This window comes from Tyto alba, unplaced genomic scaffold (assembly GCF_018691265.1).
Source record: "Tyto alba isolate M040663 unplaced genomic scaffold, T.alba_DEE_v4.0 Super-Scaffold_38, whole genome shotgun sequence".
In the NCBI taxonomy this organism is placed as follows: Eukaryota; Metazoa; Chordata; class Aves; order Strigiformes; family Tytonidae; genus Tyto; species Tyto alba.
The window spans coordinates 14,363,046-14,378,924 of record NW_024881313.1 but is presented as its reverse complement, the minus strand read 5'-3'; the positions used below and the strand labels follow the sequence as shown (position 1 = coordinate 14,378,924).

Genomic DNA, 15,879 nt, shown 5'->3' with positions numbered 1-15,879 from the left:
GGTTCTGAAGAGAATACAGTTCGCAATTCTGCAAGAAAATTGTTTTCCATACCAGCAGAAAGTACTAGATTCTTTTCCTTTCATTGCTACTGACCATCAGCTGTTCTTGTGCCTCTAATTAACCTTACTGTCTACTTCGACTCATAGCCTTTTTTCTGTTCTCAGTTAAGAGCATTTAGGGTTAGCCTAGATCTTTCTTCTGTATCCCATCTAACTTGTCATATACCAGCTTTTAAGTTTTCATGGATGAAGAAAGGATTACTATTACCATTTGAGTGCTAATATTTCCCAACAGTATCACCCAGGGATAGTGATTATGGCAAGTAATGGCAACCATTAAAATACATAAGCAACATATATAATTATCCAAAGTAATTCTCTGCAAAATAAATTGTCTACGATATCTTGGTTACTCATTCAATATACAAAAAGATATGCAGCTGCAAGTTTCCAAAATTTTAGTCAACTAGTTATCACATTCAGTCATACAGAGGAACACACACTGTCCCAGGCCCTTACTCCTTGCCAATTACCAGATGCAACTTGTTTTCCTGTGCATTTGCTAGCATCCATTAATCCTAATTAAAGTCAAGGTTCTTAAAGTGCTGAGCATTGTACAGACACAAAATAAAGATTGTTCCCTGTCATAAAAAAAAATATCTAAATTAAAAATGCACTCAAGGGATGCAAGAATGGAAGAATTACCATCCTCATTGTATAATAAAGGGCAACTAAGGCACAGAAGTATTTAGTGATTTACCACAAAATCACATACTAACTCTACGACAGAACAAGGCTTAGAAGACAGATTTAAGGAGTGCCACTGCAGTGCTTCAAACTACCTCTAAATGTCTTGATGTTTGTATGGCAAAAGATCCCAAGAGCATCAGATTAATTATGTTGAGCTGTTGCAGGGGTGATTTCACTATGGACTTGTCCGTTACCAGAAGAGCTACTGAGTAACAGACATCTGTCCAAAGTGATTTACTTATCGATTTCAAATGTGACAACTGTAATTATGTGGCACTGCATGTCCAGGGCAAAGCATACTAGGTTCTCAAAAGCTTGGTTCTACGTTACCTTTTCTTCTGATAAAGCCAGGCTTCAAAAATCCAGACAGGCCATCTCACACTACTTCGTGTGCTCTCGTCGTGGTCCCATCCACACAGGATTCTGACACTGCTCTTTAGCAATGGGAGTTCACAGAGTAAATACCTTTTTTTCAGATCATAAGCAGATTTTCTGAGCCCTCAATCATCTGTTTTTCACTACCCTGACCAGTATAGAATAGAAAGAGCTTTCATGCTGCTTAGGCAGAATTGTGGGTTTCTCCAGCTAAACCTTCTTGTCTTCCGAGGACAGTCTTCTCTTGCTCTGGCTTAGGTTTTACTTTGGGCAGTTCAAACAGTGAACTTTGCTAGAATTGCAGTGTCTTGTTAACGTCCAAGTATACATAAAATGTAAAGCAAGCTCCTTCAAACACTCACATAAAAGTGCTCATAAATAGAATTGCAATTAGTCTGAATAGAAGTACATTCCTGCTACTGCTCCAGACAGATTTCCAAGACTTGGATACAAGTTGTGACGACTGTCCTACAATAGTATATTAATGACCTGGCTAAACAGAAACAAACAGGAGTATGGTTTGTTTATAAGCACTGACTTAGTCTGCAGTGAGAAAAAAAAAATAAATCGTGGATTTGATATTTTCCACGTTATAGATAATTCAGTTCTCAGAAACCCAGCCAAAAATCAAAGTGGAGCCCACTTGATTGGCATTATAAAAGCAATTAAGTTACAGACCTGTCAAATATGTTAACATTTCGCTCTGCCTGCTCTACTTGTCTATTTTGACTAGTTGTGGAATCATTTAATGATTTACAGACCTTTCAAGTCTTAAGACATGGTAGCTGTATTAGAACTGTGACCCATTATTTCTTGGTCACATCATAAATTACTGTGACATCATAAATATCTTCCTTTTTCTCACAGAAAGCTCGATTTTAATTCCTTCTGTGAGTTTGAGACTTTGTTTTTTTGTTGTTGTTGTCGTTTTTGTTTTTTTTTAACCTTCACTGGTAAACATTAAAGTATTTTACTGCCAGTAAAAGGATTAATAGGAGAAAGGGATGTGTAATAAAATATAATTGTCAAAACATATACATGTTTTAAACTGTAATGTATGTTCATATAAAATTTTGCAGTCATTATTTCTAATATAATAGGAAAAAAATAATACATTTCAAATGGAAAGAATATTAAGTATACTTGCTGTAAAAAAAAGGGCTTTTTAAGAGTTCAGAACTGTATAATTCTGAAAACTAATACGTGCCAACCTAAACTTATGCATCCCTCCTTGTTTTACAGTTTGAAAAAATTCCCTCCTCTCTCTCTTTTTTTAGGGGAGAAGGGAAATGAAGAGGAGGAGAGGGGAAGCAAAAGGGAAAAGCACCTCTAATTTCTTATGGGAAAATACCTGTGGAAAAACATTAAAATTAAATAAAGTAATCCAAAAGGAAAATTCAAAATAGAATGAAATAATGTTCTGCATAGCTCCTTACTGCTTTCAGGAAAGGCCAGTTTAAACAGGTATGACTTGGTGAAAATTTCACCAAACTGTTTTTTTAAAACATCCAAACCTGCAAGGAAATGTGGGGTGAGGTCAGAGAAAAGCAGGAACTCTACACCAGGAACTTCCCCACCCTTTGGTACAACCTCTTGGAAGGGCTATCATGTTACTGTATATTGCCTTCCCAAAATTCATAAGGTTTAAATCTAAGATTAGCTGAAAAATAATCAGAGACAATTAAAACAGAGCAGTGTTGAAATACAATGTGTTTGAAAATGTGAAGTTAAATTTAAGTCCAGATCTAGCTGCGGTATTTTGTACTGAAAGTTTACAATTAGTTTAAATGATTTTCAGTATGCTGAAAATAACTACACTTACAGTGGTTCAGAGGAGAAAACTACACTTTAAAAATAACTATTTAATTACAGTATATTCTATTACATTATATTAATTATATTAAATAGACTTTAAATAGAAATAATTTATTTAACAACATAAATTTTATGTAAAATGAAAATAGCTTTAAATTTAATTTAAAAAATTTATTAGGAACTTCTGAACTTTTCTTTAAACAAGAGATGTGAATGTTGTGCTTTTGCACAGGCAGGCAGAACTCCCATTGAAAGTAATGGAAGTTAGATTCCCTGACTACAGGGAGAACAGACCTCTGAGAATAAATCTCTTAAAAGAGTTCAAGCGATGTATGCCATTTGCTTTCAGAGCTAATATGAGTAATCACCAAGAAGACCATCATTACTTAACTACCTCAATATACTACATCAAAACTTTTCTGTGTAATAACAGTTGTTCTTTTTTTTTTTTTTCAGATATACATGCAGAGATTTTTTTTTTCCCCTGGCATACATAATGCTCAGTTTCACTTTACCCATACCTCAGCCTTCCTTGCCAAACAGAGTAGAATTTTATCAGATTTAGGATTCTGAATAATCAGGGCAAGAATGACACCTTCAGTCTCCTTTAGTCTATAATTTTGAAATGTCTGAATTTTTGCAAGAGATCTAAGAAGTGTGGAAATTGAAGTCCATAAACCCTCTACCTCCACTGCAATGCCACAGACAAAATGCAGCTCAGATGTGGACTTATCTTTATGACTCTCTGAAACATAAAATAAATGTAAGTAGCTTAATAAAACTATTTGCACTGGATTGGTTATTTGGCACAATTCATCTGGAATTTCACATCATATTCTTTTATAAAAATTAATTCTGCACAAGATTTTGCACTTTCTAGATGAACTCCATCTTAACTGTATCTAATTTTTATGTTCCATAGCAGAGTTGAGGTTGTCCAAGCAGGTCCAATATGTTTTAACTTTATTACGATTACTATAAAGTCTCTAGAAATATGCCTAAAATTGTCTTGACAACTTAAATAAAAGCAGATCTGTACAGGGTCTGTAACTGTACTGTGCTACATGATTTAAACTGGCTAATAGTGAGCAGGCACTGAGCAGCTGGGAAGGAAAAGACTGTGTGTGCTGGGAAAGAGGAGTGAGAAGAGAAAGAAAGGTTAATAAAGCAAAATGTTTTTCTCTCTCTGAAAATTAAGCGTCCTATTTACCTGTGTAATTGCATTACTATATGCACACAAGGCAACATATATTACATATTTATTTCTTTTTAGTCATGCTATAATACTTCTGTTTTTCTTAATATTTCATATGTGTTTCATGAGCACTCTTTATTTTGCATCTTTGCATCTCTTTCCCAGTTACTTCCAGGCACACAACATAAATCTGTCAATTAAACACGGAACTGCTTTAGTTAAGGAACTAAGCAAAATGACTGTCTTACCTAAAAGCTTAGTGTTAAAGGCAACACCTCAAAAGCCCTAAAATAATATCTATGCCACTTTTACAAACAGAGTTTTCAATTGGTTAATATAATTCAAAAAATAGGAATGATCACCAGTGCTGTATCAAAAAAATCAGGTTATTTTTAACAGAAGCTTTTAAGTGACTTAAGTTTAAAAGAAGCAAGCAGCTGAACTCGGTATGACTCGTGATTATTTTTTATTTAAAGTTTAAAAAAAATTGAAAGACCATGAAAAAAAGCTTACAGACACTTCAAGATTATTACCACTGCAAACAAAAAAAGATTTCAAATTGTATTTACAGCTTACCCAAGATCATCCTGTTATTAAAGAATCCCTGAAGATAGTTTCAGCATTAGCAGAAATCAAACCTAGCATATTTGTGCACTTTCTCATTCAAGGAGGTTAAGTCAGATTTGTGGTTTAGATGCTCAGCACATCCTAGCTCTGCAGTATCATTACACTGCATCTTGGAACGGAAGCTTTTTAGTAGTCTAATAATGATCAGGGCTATATAGGATTTACATGAGTGATGAGGGTCCTAAACGAACAGCAGAGACCAGAGTTCATGGTGGGTGTCAGGCATTGTGCAAATGTGGAAGTTACATATATTTTTATGAGTAACAAATACCATAGTCACTAGGAAAATTTCTTACAAAAAAAGGAGATGGAAATTTTGAGTTAGTAATTTACATAACAGCCCTCCTCAAGATTCTGTATAAAAATACAAAGGTTATACTTTTAATTATATCCTTGGGAGTCTCAAGAAAAAAATCTCAACTAACCTATCACTTTCATCTTCACATAACAAAAAACTATGAAACAGGCTGTTAACTGAACTAAGTGACACGAGGTCATGAAGTGAAAGATCTTTCTATTTTCTTCCCTTTTTTTTTTTTTTTTTTTTTCAGGAGAGAAAACAGTTTACAAAACAGAAAAAGACTTGTTCAATGAAACAATCAGCTTTAGTTACAAGTGCAAAAGTCAGCCATGTGTACTAATTCTCCGTAATTATGATGCAAAGTGAACTCCTTGGGGACTTAAAAGTCAATGCCTGGCAATGGTTGGGCAAACAGCAGAGTGGAGCTACTCAGGTGATACTGACCCCTTCAAAGCCCTTTGTGTTGCTGAACAACACAAACCATCCAAGTATCTGCTCAGTCCCCCCTTTCTTAGGTATTAATGCTATACTGTACTCACAGGGGTGGTACTTAAAACACCAAAATCTAGCATGCATCTCAGCATACAGTCCTTGCATAAGCAATGAATACACTGCAAGGAAACAGAAGCACTGAAGAAGGAAAGTTTAACACCTGTGTTTGTAACACAATCACAGCTGAGAATTAGATGTGGAGAGCAGAAAGGTGATAGGGCAGGTGTCTTTTATAAAATTAATCTTAGTTGGCTGCCCTTTTTTAAACTCTAACACATCATGCATTCCTGTCTTCTTGCCTCCCACATAAGTGATTACTACATTGTGAAATGAGGTAAAAATCCAAGACTGAAAATTTTCAAAAGCATTCAATAGTGTCCTTAATGTTTCCACAGCGAAATCACAGATTTCAGGTTGGCTTAAATGGAGACAAAAAGTTAGGCCAATACAATGATAAAAGCTACAGGGAAAAGCCTGTCTTTGGCATCTCATATTTTACGCATGTATTTACACCACGAGAGAAAAATACACCCCAAAAAACTAGGCACCACTTGTAATGAGAATCTCTGTTGCTGGTCTGAATTGGGTTTAAAATTACAAAAAAAAAAAACCCAAGACCACCTGCAGAAAAGACAAGTTGCAACCTATCTACCTGGCACTAGACTATGCCCTTAAGTGGAACACTCCAGTTAAAAGAAAACTCAGGGCATTCTGCCACTGCACGTCTACTGCTACAACTTTATGCAGCATCTCACTGTTAATATATATTTCAAATACCAAATAGGACAAGTCAACATCTACAGCACGTTTAAAATACATCTCAAACCACCTATCTCTTAAAGCGGATCCTTAGTTTACAGTGAACTACTGGCAAAAAGCTTGCTGCAGCATTCTCATGAATGACAGGTCTCTGTAAAGAGTGCTTTTTGTACTGCATTAAAAAATTCACAGCAGTCTGTAAAAATAAAAACTCTAGATCAAATGACATTTTAAATGAAAATTTTGCTGAATTCTCTATGGCTGCTATGTTCATAAGATGTTTTATTAGCGTAAGGGGCAAATACTTTTTACTCTGCAAGCACTTTATTGCATTTTTCCTTCATTTACAGCATGCTTTTTATTTAGGGCTTTAGAGACCCACATTCTTCTCTCCCTCCCCTTCTTTTTTTCTCCCCTGAACGCTCCTAAAGTTACAGAACAAGGGGATCCTACCTGGCAGTCTACAACAGGTCAGTGATCAAACAGAAGGAGCAGTGAGACAGCAGCCAAATCCTGCCCCATCTCCTGAGAATTACAGAAAGCCAGGGCTTCTCAGACTGCAACGCAACCGAGCCACTGCACCCTGAGGCTCAGATAATCATAGTTCGCTCTCTGCAAGCACACACAGCACAAATCTCTGCACCTACTGAGGTTAAGACACAAGCATTTAAGTTGCTGCTCAACTGTAGTTTTCGACACAAGTAGAAGCTGCTTGAAAATGTGACCTCATCTGTCTTATGACAGCAGAAACAAAGATAGATTGAAAATATACCAACATTGCTCTGCCCCAGTGATCAAAGCCGGTTTAAATAAACAGTGTTCTTTATCTCTGAAGTGCACTGGTCTTTGAACAACTATTCATTTTACCTAAAGTATTTACATTTGCTTGAACAAAATCAATACACCAGATAAAGTAAGCTGTAATATGAACAGACAGAACTAGACCAAACCGTGAAGTATTATAATTTACCCTGTAATATGCCAGCTGTTCATTAAGATACTACTTTGTACAAGCAAAACACTCTCAAAAACTTAGTGGGTTTTAAATACAGCCTACATTCAGGAATGCATTATGTACTGAGTTAACATTATTACACAGCCTATGTCTGCTATGAACTCAAAGAAGCATGAGTAGTTTCTGCCATTTCACAAAGTCAGTATCACTGCAAAAAGTGAAAGTTAGTGGGTGCAATAACACATCAGGAAAGAAGTGACGTGGCAGAGTGGGTGCCACAAAGTAGTAACTCATTATTAACTTCTGGAAAGGTTAGCATGAATCCTCTTTAGGCCATAAGCTACAGCCAACATGAATCAAGACACATTCTTTAATAAGGAAACAAACTCTAAGCTGTGAGAATTATACAGCGCAATTAAAAGGCATGATGCACTGAAACATTTACCCTTTCATCAAGAACGGCTGGCCTATCTAGGAAAGAACTGAGATGCTCTAGCAGAGTCTGCTCTTGAACCGGATCTGTGGTTAAACAGAAGCCTTAGTCCACATAGTTAATCTTATACATTGCATTTTCATGAATCTCATATGAAGGAAATTAAAGATACTTACACAGCCACCAGCAAGAATTTCTGCAGCCAGTGGGACAGAGCCATCTTTAGCCATAAACTTATCTCTCACAAAATCATTAACCTTAAAAAACAAACATTTATGAAAGCTGATAAATTAAAAGGTTGGAGAAAACACTCATCAGTTGCAAATTCTGTGCAACTGAAAATGCAAATACATGCATGAAGCTATCAAACTAGCAGATATCAAACAAATCTTAGATTTTGTATGAAATATTGTAAAGCTAACTATGTTCTTCTTTCTAAGGATTTGCAGCATAATTCAAATATATATTATTGAAAAAAGATAACAATCACTAATTTAATAATAAAATCAGTATCTGAAAACTGATAAAATAATTTAAGATTTTAGAAATGCTCACTACATTTACAAATTTAAATAAAATTTCAAATTAATATCAGAAAGTTCAATAAGTTTTAACACAATAATAATTCATTTAATACCATTAAGTAACTTTATTTTTCTAAAATGCATACTACTAGCTTATCAGTGAATAACCAATACATTACAATTGATTTATAGTAAGAAATTCTTCAGTACCTTAAATTCATTCAAGAAATAACAAAATTACACAAGTAAAACATTTAGGAAAAAAAATGCATGCAAACAAGTTCCTTTCTTACCAACACTTCACTACATACTCATATTACCTCCTTTTGCGCTAGAATTAAACATACAGGAACCATGTGGAGATACAAAACCAAAAGCCCTCCGAGTTCAATAAACAATTATTAATTTTTGCTAAAAAGTGAAACCAAAGGCCTGTGCTACTTACAAACAAGCAGAAGGGCTGAACAAGTGAAATAAGCTTGTTATATTTTGGAGTTAGTCCAAAAGTAAGTTTTCAGTAAAATTCTTAAAATGTTAGACATAACTGCAAATGACTTGTATGACACTTGTAATGTTTACAAGTCAGATATAAATAGTTGCTTTGTGCTTTTTGTAATTAAGTTTGCATCAAGCAAAAATCATAGAATAGTTTCAGTTGGAAAAGACCAGCAAGGATCATCAAATCCAACCTAGCTTTAACCTAGCACTGCCAAGTCCACTGTGTTCCCAAGTGCCACAGCTACATGTCTTTCAAATACCTCCGAGGATGGTGACTGAACCACTACCCTGGGCTGCCTGTTTCAATGCTTGTCAACACCTTCAAGTGAAGAAATTCTTCCTAATATCCAACCTAAACCTCCCCTGGCGCTTGTCACTTGGGAGAACAGACCAACACCCACCTCGCTGTGGCCTCCTTTCAGGTAGTTGTAGAGAGCGATAAGGTCTCCCCTCGGCCTCCTCCAGGCTAAACAACCCCAGTCCCCTCAACTGTTCCTCATAGGACTTGTTCTCTAGACCCCTCACCAGCTTTGTTGCCCATCTCTGGACACGCTCCAGCACCTCAATGTCTTTCTTGTAGTGAGGGGCCCAAAACTGAACCCAGTATTTGAGGTGTGGCCTCACCAGAGCCGGGTACAGGGGGACGATCACTTCCCTAGTGCTGCTGGCCACGCTATTTCTGATACAAGCCAGGGTGCTGTTGGCCTTCCTGGCCACACTGCTTGCTCATAGTCAGCCGGCTGTCAGCCATCACCCACAGGTACTTTTCCGCCAAGCAGCTTTCCAGCTACTCTTCCCCAAGCCCGTCGCGTTGTGTGGGGCTGTCGTGACCCAAGCGCAGGACTCGGCACTCAGCCTTATTGAACCTCATACAACTGACCTCAGCCCATCGATCCAGCCTGTCCACATCCCTCTGTAGAGCCTTCCCACCCTCAAGCAGATCAACACTCCTGCCCAACTCAGTGTCATCTGCAAACTTACAGAGCGTGCCCTCAATCCCTTTGTCTAGATCATTGACAAAGATATTAGAACTGGCCCCAATACTGAGCCCTGGGGAACACTACCAGGCTGCTGATACATTAAGGATAAAAATCCTGAACACGCTACTTGTAATTAGATGGACTTCACAATGTGGCAAAATGTGAAAACAATCCATTTGCAAACTTACAGTAAGTTTTATGGCCTTCTCTGGTGCTACTCCTAACAGCTGCGGTAACAGACCTGTAACATGGAAATACAGATTTCAATTTGTATCGAGTAACTTGGTTTTAATTAAACAAGTCAGCAAATATATATAGACATCACCACCTAGAAAAAGGCAACTTTAACAGCAATTTTGTGTTCTTATATTTAATAAGAGTACTTAAACATTCCATTTTGAGAAGAAAATTTGTGCTACAACTTCTAGTTCTACCACTGCCTATATGTATTTCTTTAGCTTTTTAAAATCCATTCTATTAGCCCACTTTACACTTAAACACTAATACAGATTTGTCAACTAAGTTTCAGTACTCTGTCCTACACTAACATTTTTTATCTCCACCTTCACATAAAAGTTAAGAGTTTCTAATTAATTTTGTGAGATACACAATGCATCCACTTCAAAAATCACCAGCGCAGTACCTTTTTCTGGCAAAAACAATGGCATTAGGTGGCAGGACCAAAGCGGATAGGAATCAAAATAACGCAAAACATTCAAACATGTATGACTGCATTCTTGAGCTCTTTGCTCATCTAATTCACCAGTTCTTACAACAAAGGAAGCTATGCTGCATTCTTCCCAGGTATGGAATTTCCTATTTTGTTGGAAGTGATGCACCGCAGAACTGGAAGTGGGAATCACGGACTGCTGGCTTCGCTTGCTTGAAGTGAATGGTTGGTATTCTGTAAACTTTTGGACTACATAACCTAAAAATATGCAAAGCTTACAAACTAAGCCTGGGGCTATAATGGTGTTGCCAGCATTCATCAGCAAAACAAAACTAGGACACCCTTCAGAAATGTGAGAAAATCACCTCGGCTAGAGTTCCTGGTGCAGACCCCCTTTGTTTTAGTAGCTCAGGGAGCACCTTTGGGTACTTTCTACAAAGCCTGACATTTTTACCTCTCCATGGTCTTCTTTTGGGGGAAAAAGACAATTAAGGTTCCACCTCTAAGCACTAACTTGCCAAAAAGCATTTTCCCAAAGAACTAAACATCAGAATAACAAAGAGAATAATGTACATGCACTGGATTAGTGTATTCTTCCATCCTGCTACCATCCATCAGTTTTACTGGTTACTATTGATGCTCTTAATAAGGAAATGACAATGGAGAACAGTACCATTTGGCTTGGTAGCAGGAGGGCCAGACATATTTATATACTAATGTCTTTAAAATTTTACACCTGCATCAGCATTTTTGTTTTTCAAGTTTCAAAGAGTATTTAGTGTGGTATACAGCCAGTGTACATATACACCTAACATTTACCCAAGACAGCCATGCTGAATTATGATCATGTAGCTCCATATTCAGACAAAAAAATACAGTAACACCAAGTTCATATACAGTTGCTCAAAGAAAAAAAGAGATTCTGCGGAATAAGTTAAATTTCAAAATTTGAATTTCTTAAACAGTTTTAGTTGCAAAGGTGACTTGAATCCATACTTCATTGAAAAAACACTAAGACAGTCAGAACTGTGTAATTAAATACTACATCTTCTGCAGCACTATAAAGAAAACACAAGGATTTCTTCAGTTTTAGTCTTATACAGACAGAATTATCTTTATAACTGCTATGACATTTACATCTTGCTATAGGACATGTATAGTGACTTTGTATAGACATTATGGCCAATGAATCTGTATCTTCAGAGATTAAAAAAACATCCCATTTACTTTACCAGCACAGTATCTGATCCTAAACCTAATCCAGTAGAATTAGAGGAGGTCTGTAAATAGGTATGTAATTCCAAAAGAATCTAGAGATCATTAATTTTAAAATCACATAGACATATATTATTACACCTAAGCCATATACAACATGATCTTGAAGCTGTATTGTATCAAATATAAAGACACTCTAAAATATCAAGATATAAAATTATAAAAATAGTCCAGTCGGAGATCTGTATGAACCTCCAGTTTTTGAAGCAGCATAGGCAGGACAAATCAAATTCATTTTCACTAGGCTAATTTGAAGATGGCCTTTTTACCATTTTTCATTTTTTATCTCCTAAGACTTTGCATTTGTAAAGGCACTTATAAAATCACAGGAAAAACATGTTTATCTTGGCACAAGTTATTTTTTTCCCGTCTGGTCCATTCCTTTTGCACTCAAATCTGAATGCGATTGTTACAACTCAAACAACTCAACTGAACAACTAAAAACCCAGAGCATTTTTCTCTTTCTACTTCACACACGATTTTGTAGTATAAAAGTGCTTTGTAAGTTTAATTACAGATAATGCTGTGTATGTCTACTGCAAGACATCATACAGTATTCTAAAAAAGGTAGTATTAATTTTATTACTACATTTTATATCCTTGTCAGATACCAGCTAGGCCTACTGTCTCCAGCAGCTTAGGAAGGTAGAGGGACTCTTCATTTGCTCTCATATCTATGTAATAAAGCTATCTATAAGTGGTACCCGTGCATTCTATGTCATGACCATCAAAACTAAGTTCTTGTTTCTTCATCATTTTGATGGGAGCCCTGAGACACTGTTGAGAGATTTCTGAACATGATAAACATGATAAGTTTTGGAAGAAAGGAAAGGGAACATATGAAGCCCCCTTCAAGGGACACATATGAAAATGTAATTTTTCTGTTGGGGTTATCATGACACACTGGGAACTTTTCAGTGGTACTATGCATTAGCAGACCAGCAATATGACACATACACAGATGTAAGACAGGCTTAGAAATGTCTGACCATGTCTTAAAAATGTATGCCTCATAATATCAGGAATACCATTTTGCACATAGGCAGCTTGCTAGTATAGTACACAGCAAACGTGTTATTCAACCCATTTTTATGTATCTAAAGTTTTTTAGTAGCAATTATCACATACCACTTCATATTTGACACACTGTCATAGTAGGACTATGGAAAGGTGAAGGTGTATGCGTGAGAGAGCACCAAGAGCTGCACTCAGTTTGCAACATCATACAAGCTACTTTCTCAAAGCAGTCTAAATACATTGTGAACATACAAGCAATAGCTCATCCAGTCCAGCTGCAGTGACGGCATCAAGTTAAAAAAAATCTTAGTTGGCCGAAGTATTTTTTCAGACATCTAACAGTGAAACTTCAGTTTCAAGCTGTGTAATAGACTTGACTGTCCCTTCATATTAGAAAAATCCACTGACTGAAGGAGCTGTTGCTTAGTCTAGGTAAACTATCTGAAACAATTTGGGTATCTGATGGAGAGGTGGTAACAGAATACTGCCAAATTTTTCTACTACAGGATTCACACAAGAAATTGGACAACTGATCACCAGTTGCCATTCAAGCACAGCTCCGTCAGACTGGAAATGGGGTACTTCTTGAAGATTTTGTGCTTTGACAGAACTTTGGGTAGCAGTAGGCTTGTACTTCCATTCTACAAAAATGGTACTTCTCTGCATACTTCTGGAGGAATGTTTCTGCCACGGTCTTGTTGTATCATTAGCATGGGAGTTCATCAGTAATACTTAAATTGGATGATGAATGAATGATTAAAATCTGAGATTAGATGCCATCTGGAGTCACTGCAGTGCTAGAAGCACCATCAGAAGAAATAAAACTAACAAGTTCCTTAACAGTTAATGATCACAGATGACACAGTCTTCTGCAGCATTTCCTGTGTTTTTCATCTTCTAGGCGAAGTGGCATTAACAGCATGGCTACTGAACACTTTCATGAGCTACATCTTATCTCTGGCACTTAAATATCCCATAAAATTTCTATCAAGTATAGGTGAAATAATCTCTAGTGGATGTACTGCTTAAGAACCTGAAGCATTCCGTGTCTCATCAGGTGGACTTCTGATTAAAATAATATTAAGAAATGTAGGTGACCTCATCAGTTGGAAGAGATGTTAACAAATCACAGATTCCAAAATTTTCTTATATTTGCACATATATAAATACCTGTGAGTTCCTAAATATGTATTTCAGGTATAAATGTAGACACAACAGTAAATTATACGTATATGAGCTGAATATTCTTTTCAGCCATGCTGAGAAAGAAACAGATGAAAAAATTATCTCAGATGTAGTCTTAAAAAAAAAATTAATCTAACAACACATCATTCAAATAATGTATATTATAAAGATTCTACAGATATTTACATCGTGTTGTTTTGGTTTTTTTTTTTAAATCCAGGTATCTTCTAAGTGGAAACACTGATTATCCTTAGAACCAAACTGACATTAAAGAAAATTTAGTGCTCTCTTTATATCCACAAGATGGTGTAATTTATCCTCATCTGAGATGGTGGTTTAGAACATGGTGGTTTTGCCCTTTCAAGTTTGGAATAAAATAATGATAGAAAAAATAAAAATCGGTTCACTTCACTGGATGGAAATATGTGCCATGTATTAAAAACATCATCTGAAATGGCTGAGTTCAGAGTACGGTTTATAATTCCTACTTGCTTTCTTGCAGTGCATCATGACAAAGAGACCATTGCTCTAAATGTTTCTACTATAATTTTTTTAAAAGGTTTTGCATCACTATTCAGCTAAGCAGGAGAACTCTACCAGTGACTACTCCCTCCTCCAGTGGGGAAAAAAACCCCACATTTACTTAACTCTGAACATACCACAGTGTAAGAAAGAATGCTAGTTACCAATGAGCAAAAAAGTAGTATGTTCTGTAGTTTGTCTTACCTAGTGTAGTCTTTAAGACTAGAACAAGATGTTTCATGCTGTAAATTTACTGCATTAAATTGGGTCAATATACTGATCTATAATATGTTCCTTTCAAATCTTCTTGTCCTTTCAAGCTTAACCAGAATCCTTCATTCTGCACTCAGTTGCTCAACCTTCTCCCACATCACCTCCTTAGAAAGCAAGCAGCAGTCCAAATTTATAGAGCTGCACAGAGGAAGCTTGACATTTTTAAGGAGTTTTCTCTATTTGACTCTTTAAAAAGAGAAGTAAAATCAGGGTGCCCTTTAAGCAGAGAATCTGTAGAAACACGTCTCAATTTGCCTCTGAAATTATAGTGTTCTTTGCCATCACACGATTTCTACTATATAATCCAGAAATTAGATTATTGCCCTGGGTTTAGAAGTTCAGCACCACCAAACTGCCTGAGATTTCACTAGTCAGTACTTCTTGTAAGACTGAAAAGTAGTAAAGGGAATGGGGAACAGAAGGACAAGCTGTACTGCTGATGGTTCCTAATTCCCCAAATTTGGCAATGAAAACATCACTCCAGAAACACAACAAGCAAATGGAGTTAAGAATACACATTTATGACATTTCTGAGGGTTTTTTTTTCCAGCAAAAATCACTGTGCTTCAGAGTTTTGATAAGACAGAAGCAGATAATAGTGCAATTCTGCATATTTATTCTTTTAGGATCCTGGAAGAAGCAGACATACATTTGCAGGGAATATATTTTGTTCTTTAGCCAATAACTTGGACTTTTTATGACTCTGATTGCTATAAATCCTTACAAAGTAGAAACCATGTCAATACTCTTCATTAAATTATTAGGCCTACTCAGAAAATTGCCTCAAACTCAGTCAATAATAACAGACCCTTCCCATCTGCAATTGTGCTGAAATAATTACAAAGTCTGTATTTTGCGGAGGAGCTACTTACCCAATCTCCAGTAACTCAGGCCTTATGTTAATGACTGCACATGTATCACACCACTTAGTTTTAATGTTGTTTCACACTTTGTCTTATAAACTGTTACTTTTTTTTCAGGTGCATATAGCTTTGCCAGATCATAACAGTATTTTACTAAAATCCTTCATTCTTCATTTCTGACTCATCTGGTTTTAGCAATTAATTTCTGTCATTACAAGATACTTATTTTAAAAAGTTAAAAAAAGTTTCTAGGCAAGCCAGCTAAAAGTGATAAAAGTTACGCTAGTTTCAAATCCTCCTCAATTAATATGGCAGAGAGGGGCAAGAGATCTCAATAACTGGGATACCAGAAATATAATTTGCTTTATCT

The 15,879-nt window shown here is 36.2% G+C and overlaps 1 protein-coding gene across 4 annotated transcripts in view; it reads right to left on the bottom strand.

Annotated features, from left to right (window-relative positions):
- The window catches only part of SLC25A13 (solute carrier family 25 member 13), a 102,475-nt gene that overhangs the window by 23,500 nt on the left and 63,096 nt on the right, over positions 1-15,879 (bottom strand). For all 4 annotated transcript variants that reach the window (XM_042802062.1, XM_042802060.1, XM_042802059.1 and 1 more), the window contains 2 exons: positions 9,893-9,945; positions 7,879-7,959 (listed from right to left, as the gene is read on the bottom strand). In XM_042802062.1, the coding sequence (XP_042657996.1) occupies positions 7,879-7,959; positions 9,893-9,945 (134 nt within the window). The remainder of the gene's footprint in view (positions 1-7,878; positions 7,960-9,892; positions 9,946-15,879) is intronic.